Genomic DNA, 7,468 nt, shown 5'->3' on the forward strand with positions numbered 1-7,468 from the left:
TCTAGATCATCATCTAGCATCTTCATCTTACCACGCCTTTTCATCTCATTTTCAACCAAAATTTCACTTTAACCAACAAAAAAGTGTATCAACTTGAAATGTTATCCAAGTCTCGGAGTTTGATATTATTACAGCAAAACTAGAAACTGAAAGGATTTTCCAGTTGACAAAATTTCTCTTCACCTTCATTACCAACATGAAGCGAAAAGAGAAGTAAAATTATTCCCTTTAACCTTTCAACTTTACCCTCTCATCCTAACTCAATACACTTTAATCAGATGTACAATCATTATTCATTAGACCAAAATGTAACACTTTAATGTCAATATTGATAGATTTAAAGTTTACTTTGAATGCAGTCTTCATCAAGTGTTCATTTTAACAGATTAAATTGAATTTTTCAATGTAATGTGAGTGAAACTTTAATCCTTAATTTAAAACTCATTCAATTTCAATGAGTCTAAAAAGTGAAACACAAATTTACTTATGAAAATTTTTCAATCCAATTGGCGATCAATTGGTTTGTTTTTGTTCTGAGGCCGATATTTTTTGTTCGCTTTAAAATTTAATTTCCTTTGGATTACTCATTTACTTGATAATTCAGTCAATGAATAAATTGAACTTGGAAAAGTAGGAAAAGAAGAAGAAGAAAAAAACTGTTTTCTCTTTCATGTTCACCTCCATAATTATCATCTTTATTGATGTTACAAAGAAAAGGTTCAGTTGGTGTGTTGAATGGATAAAATTTTTGTTTAAATTTTCCTTTCTTCTTCTTCTTCTTTTCACCAAATCAAACTGAAACTGAATAAAGATGAAAGAAGATTATAAAGTGCAATTTTATTGTTTAAATGGTTATCATCATTTCATTGATATCATGTAAAAACACAAAATGAAACCTGTAATTTGTCATTATTTTCATTCTCAATGAACAACAAAAATTGAAATATTTGATGATAACGCACAGTTTTATTGTGGTCAAATCAGATTGAAAAGTACAATCAAAGGAAAAGAGATTCTTTCAAAGTTTCCATTTTTTCCATTCTTACAATTCAAATAATTGCGATTCATCATGAAAACATCATTTTGCAACAATTTACTAGAAAAATTCATTGATCAAATGCTTTCAAATTTTTCTGAACAGGTTGAGTAAACGATACAAAGTGTAAGAACCTGAAGCTAACTTATATTCTGATTTTGTGTGATTAATTTCCTTGAAACTCTCGAATCGCAAAAATTAACTATAATCAGCATTTTTCAGATTCACCAAAGTTAAGCTTTTGTCAACCAAAGTTTGAATCATTTGCTGAAATTTCATTGTTGACGAAGATTCATTGATCATTATGTATTACTGTGACAGAACTGTTGAGATATTTTTGGTTTGTAAGTCAATTGGTTTTCTAATCAAGATTGAATCCTGGCCATCTTGACCAACGAAAAGTTCATTTTTCCTCAATTTGCATTATTGGTGCTACAAGAAACTAATCACAGCATTTCGTATTCTCATTAATGTTCAATCACTTCTCAATCTTTTCAGGTTAAACTTTTTTTAATCGGTTCAAGTGAAGATCTTATGAATTTAGGAATTTGTTTCTGAATCATAGCTCTTCGAGCTAACAATTGTAAGTGCATTTCTTGGTGATCAAATTTACATCATAAAAATTAGTTTGATGAAAAAATCTATTCCATAAGTGTTAAAGAGCGATCGAAGTGCTAACATTGAATGCTATTTTATCGAAAACTGTCAATCAGAGAAACTTTGCTCAATTCAACCGAACCCAGAATTTTGATCATAATAATAACTAGCTGACTATCAAACTTTATTTAATCCAACAACTTGACTCAGTTTGTTTGGCCTTTTCCAATCATCCGATCATCATAACTGTTACCCTTTCAACCAGATTTCCTTGAGATTTGCTCATCTTAAATATTCAGAAATGCTAATTGTTCAATTGCCTTTGACTGAAATCGGACTTAGTTTATCTGGAAATGCTTTATTGTCTCACCTAATAGCTTTCAAGCTAATTGCAGGAACAAGATTAAGCATAATGAGATAATCTTAGTACAATTTCATCTCAACCTGTAATGGATAAACTTTTATTTCAATGAAGATGATGATTAAACTTGTCTGAATGCGAATAAACATCTTTTTTTATAGTCATCATCATCATCATCGCCATCATTTTTTGTCGCAGTCTCACACCAGTGATATTATTTAATAAGCATAATAATGATAATAGTAATAATAATAATGATAATGATACTTGGACAAATTGTGCGCAGAAAAACAAAAAGGCCAAACAAAAATGTCGCTGTGAACTTTGAATTGATGTAAATAGTGAAAATGGTTTTTGATGGAAATAAAAAAAGTACCAAAAATACTGTTGATGGGTTATAATACATTATATTAGATTACATTTAGTTAGTAAAATGCTTCAGGCTTTCCTTAAGACAACAACAAATCGAACTATAATTATGTTGATGTTTCTTTCATTGCAAGGTGAATAACTTGAATGTCAATTATGTCCTTTCTCATGAGAGAGACAGAGGGAAGAAAGAGAGAAAAAGGTTGAAAAGAAAAGAAAAGGTAAGTTCAAAAATTCATTCTCAATGTCAACTTGACAATCAACTCAATTTGCTTCAACGCCAAAATTGGCTACTTTTCTGGATTCCATCAAAATTTCCCATTCGTCAACCTGGAACCAGGTTGATGCCAGTGATGAGCACAAAATTGATAATTAAATGAAAATCAATTGAATTTTGACTAATGGCTCTAAACATGCAAACGTGAAACAAAAGTAAAATATCATTGAATCCATTTCCATGCTAAATCAGTGAAACAAAACAGTTACAGAACAAAGAAAAGAGTTGAAAATTAATTTTCATCAACATCTTCTCGTCTTTTAATTATCACTTTCATCTTCATCTTTATTGGTTAAGCATTGAAACAAGCTCAATTGAAGGCGTTATCATCATCACTGATCATCAAAGGTAAAACCAAGACTTGTTTCATCATCAAACTCCTCCTTTCCATCATCATGGTTACCTTTTTAAATTTTGGTTCCTCTTCTTTTTTTTGGTTCATAACTTACTTTTTACTGTTGATACTTTCAGCTTTTGGTTAACCTAATTATAGTTTAAACCTGGACAAATATTTACCAACAGTTTGCCATCAAACCATTTCAATATGAACATTGAAACTCTGATTAGACGAAAATTCAAATTTGATTTTCAGGAAAAAAGATGAATCCATTTTTTTTGCTGAAGTAAAATGAAGTCAACAAAAGCCAAAAGCACCTTTTGTTTTGTTTTTTATGTTCCTACCAGTAACCATGAGCAGACAAGCGTTACCATTGCAATTGTAATAATGATAATTATGATTGCTATTATAATAGGTTCAATTACATGATGAACATGAGTTTGCACGGGAAAAGAGGTTTTTTTTTGCTTTTCTTTCACGCCAAAAATGAAACAAGAAAAAATAGATTCACAAGAAATGACAAATGTTGAAATTAGTTTCAAAGGTTGCAGAAGAGACGCAGTCGTTGATGTTGTTTGTCAACCTAATGAGGCATCGAGTCAGGTTGAGTCTTGCTTATGGTTGGCCAAAGCTGTGAGTTGATTTTTTGGTCAACTCGAAGTCTGTTGAAGGAAATTTTTCGATAAAAATTTTGTTCTTTTTTTGAATCTTGAATTGATTTTGAGCTTTCAATTTTGACAATCATGTTAACTTCTTGGGAGGTTTCAGCTTCCTTTTACACCTTATTTAACATTCACAAGTCAAAGTCTTTTCTTGTCTTATCTTGATCATCAGCATTCTAGTAGATGTTCATAGAAATGAATAGTTAATAAGGCCTGAGGCAACCACCAAAGTAACACTCAGCTGATGGATAAGGAGTGGACATGTTTTACCTTTTTTTCTTGTTCTTTTTTCTTCTTCATTTCTCTTATTCAGTCTTTTTTTCTTCTTCTTTTACTGACGAGTAGATGGAAATCTTAAAATGGGTAATTAGTCAATGAGGATGATAATAATTATCATGTAAGACTGACAATGATTTATTATGATTCAGTGTAATTGTTTATGTACATGTATTTGTATATGTGTGAGTAAATATCTTGTTTGCATTTTGTGAATAATTTTCAGTTAACAGAAAGAAACAAGAAAAGTCTTCAAGGGAAACATAAGACATTTTTAGGTTGGTGTTGAGTTTAATGTTGTCAAAACTGAAAGGGTTAATTAGTGAATTTTCAAATAGTTACTTGCGTCAAGTTTTACAATTGAATAGAAAAGGTAAATATTGATTCAACACTGAGTTTTGCAGAAAATAATTTCAATACAAACTGACTTTGAAAAGCTCAGCTCGTGAAAAGCATCAAAAATTGATATCAATGCATCTGATGAAGTTATGCAAAACTCCCAACCCCGGAACTGACCATAATCTTCTATCCCGGTCATTAACGATGAAAACGTTGGGTCATTGGGCAGAATGAGAACTTTTGATGCTTGAGAATTCAATCCAGAACAACTCTTGATGAAGAATATTTACTTATTTCGTAATGATAAAGCAAAATACCTTTAATCATCTTCTTATCTTCATTTGGGTAACTGATTATTGCACCTTATTAAACGCAACCTTTACCTAGTTTTTATCATTGTTTTTCATTAATTTATATTTTTATCTTATAATTTCATATCTTTTATTTTTTCGGCTAATAATGAGTTATTCAAATAAAGCCTCCTCTTGCGACTTTGGACTGTTTCTGTAACATTGTACAACACTGTTTACTCCATTTTGCAAGCTTGCACCTAAAAACCATGAAATTTATCTAATCCAAATTATCACTGCGATAGGATTAGTAATTTTTATGCTTAATCTTTGAGCACCTAGTTTTCAGGCATATGGCTATATAAACCTGATTTTTCGTTTGATTCAGTTGTATTTGGATGAAATCAAACGAAAATGGAAGAAAAAAGTTCCTTAAAAGTTTTGATAACTTCAATGATTGGGTAAGTCTATGCTAAGTTTTTGATTAGTTTATTCGTCTATTAAATTTTTCCTCTATTTTTCCAGCATTGGCCATTTGCATGCATGCATTGGAATTGGTTCACTTCTTCGTAAACGCGGTCACCAAGTTTACTATGCCTATTTTGATGAATACAAGGAAACTATTGAAAAGAATGGATTTCATTACATCTCATTGTGTGAATACAATGATAAAAATTATCCCATGATGACTGGAATGCCATCCAATCTTACTGAAGTATTTGCACAACAATTTGAGAAGACTCGTAGACTTTCAAGTTTGGAAATTTTGAAGGAGTCTGTGAAACCTGGGTCCGGTGATAATGAGACGTCTGCTTTCTTATTTGAATCTGCTAAAGGTGAGAACTGTGCAATGTTGAACATCATTGAGAAGATAAAGCCTGATGTCTGTTTAGCTGATTATATTTTGTCCATGCCTTGGATGGTCAAAGCTTCATGTCCAGTGATTCCTATTAAATCTTCATCGCCACTTGATCTGTATAGTGGTCCGCCAGCAGGCTCTGGATATTCGGTGCATGATCCACCTAAACTTTGGTCTGAATACCAAAAGTTAAAGGAAGAGGCCGAAAAAAATGATATAGTGAAAGCAAAGGAATTGTTCCAATTGTTTGACGCTGAATATAAACCACAGCTGCATGCAAAGCAGCTAGGAATTTACATTTTCCCTGGTCCATTGGATTACCATGAATTGGGTTCACCGAAAGAAAACTGGGTTTGTCTTGACTCATCCATTCGAGCACCAGAAACACCGAACTTTGAAATACCAAAGAAACTGAAAGATAAACCAGGAAAGCTCATCTATGTCTCAATGGGATCACTGGCTTCATCTGTAACTGAACTAATGACCATGATAACCTGTGGGGAAAAAGTTTGGGAATTTTTGGTTTTTTTCTCATATCTCGTAAGATAATGGCTGAATTCGATCTAAAAAATTCGGATGAGTCGTTTGAAAGATATTCAATTTTGAATAATAGGTACTTCAACCAAATAACCAAAATATAAATTAGTCTCAAAAATTGGTTTCTGTCTATGAGAGTTTAACATGTATAAAAACAAATTTTTCAAACACTTTTTTCTCTTCCGAGTTTGAGCGATGGTTGTGGAGTGACCTTTGTTTTCTTTATTCTGGATTTCTCAGATATCAAAGCTACACTATCCAACTATAACATGTTGAATTTTCAAAAAAATTCAGCCATTATCTTACGAGATATGAGAAAAAAACCAAAAATTCCCAAACTTTTTCCCCACAGGTTATTAAACCCATTGGCCAACTTACCCCATCGTTTTATCGTCTCAACAGGACGTAATGGTGATTCAATCAAGCTCCATGATAACATGTGGGGAGAGAAATTTATCAATCAACTTGCTCTTTTACCCAAAGTGGATTTATTCATAACTCATGGAGGAACCAATTCTTTGATTGAAGGACTAGCTGTTGGTAAACCATTAATAGTCATTCCTCAATTCGGTGACCAACTAGATAATGCACAACGAATAGCTGATCTTGGTTTAGGTGTGAGGTTAAACTTGCATGAATTCAGTGGTGAAAAGCTATTAAAAGCCATTGAAGATGTGCTCAACAACAAAGAGATTCATTCAAATGTTGCTCGAGTCAGTGAAGAACTGAAAAAATCTGATTCACGAGATAAAGTTATCTCGCTCATTGAGCAACTGGCTCGAAATAAATCACTTTGAATATTAACACAATGTATTTCAATTTACAATCATTTTGTTTTAACTCAATGCCACCAGAATTTATTAAATTAAAACATATTGCATTAAAAAATATGAAATTTTTTTATATTAATGATTAGAATCTATTAATTCGAATAAATCGATTAAATTTCGAAGATTAACTTCCATGTTTCAATCACATGTTACTCTATGTTCATGAAACGTGAATATTTTTCCAAATCTTATATAACGCAACAAATAAACATAATAAAACAAAGTGCCAACTCTTAACTCGAAAACCTTTTTCACTTTACTCTTTTTGAAAAATGTTCAAGAATTTGTTTCCATGTTTGTTTATAACCAATCATTGGTGAGTTGTTAATACAAATGAAATTGATTTTGTCTCAATTGAGGAAACGCAGCGAAAGAATGAAAATATTTTAATAATCCCAATTGATAATCTGGTTCAAGACTAGCCAAATATCAATTTTAATGACGATATTTAATAATAATAATAATGATAATGATGATGATAATAATAATACTCTGAGTATAATAATAACCAATGGGATCTGAAGGTTGGGTCGTTAAATCAGCCAGGCAAATCGTTCTAGTGATGAAAGAAGAAGAAGAAGAAAGATGAAGATGATGAGAAGTGGCAGGGTCGACTTAATGGATAGACAAAGTTACAAAAAAGAAACAGCAAATTGTTTGTAAAACTCTCCATCATTACGTTGGCCTCATTTTGACCT

The 7,468-nt window shown here is 31.6% G+C and overlaps 1 protein-coding gene across 2 annotated transcripts; it reads left to right on the forward strand.

The window, feature by feature from the left end:
* Window positions 1-4,943: 4,943 nt before the first annotated feature.
* Window positions 4,944-6,835, forward strand: LOC107370659 (uncharacterized UDP-glucosyltransferase YdhE-like). 2 transcript variants are annotated; one of them, XM_089266840.1, is made up of 3 exons: window positions 4,944-5,005; window positions 5,070-5,889; window positions 6,291-6,835. In XM_089266840.1, the coding sequence occupies exons 1-3, from the start codon at window positions 4,959-4,961 to the stop codon at window positions 6,735-6,737; spliced, it is 1,314 nt and encodes a 437-aa protein (XP_089122966.1). In that variant the 5' UTR covers window positions 4,944-4,958; the 3' UTR covers window positions 6,738-6,835. The 2 variants fall into 2 exon arrangements, with proteins under 2 accessions (XP_089122966.1, NP_001310101.1); NM_001323172.1 differs by having other exon boundaries at window positions 4,959-5,005; window positions 5,070-5,893; window positions 6,295-6,737.
* Window positions 6,836-7,468: the final 633 nt, after the last annotated feature.

This window comes from Tetranychus urticae, chromosome 2, assembly GCF_039701765.1.
Source record: "Tetranychus urticae isolate SD_2017Ah chromosome 2, NJAU_TeUrti_SD_1.0, whole genome shotgun sequence".
NCBI classification, from domain to species: Eukaryota; Metazoa; Arthropoda; class Arachnida; order Trombidiformes; family Tetranychidae; genus Tetranychus; species Tetranychus urticae.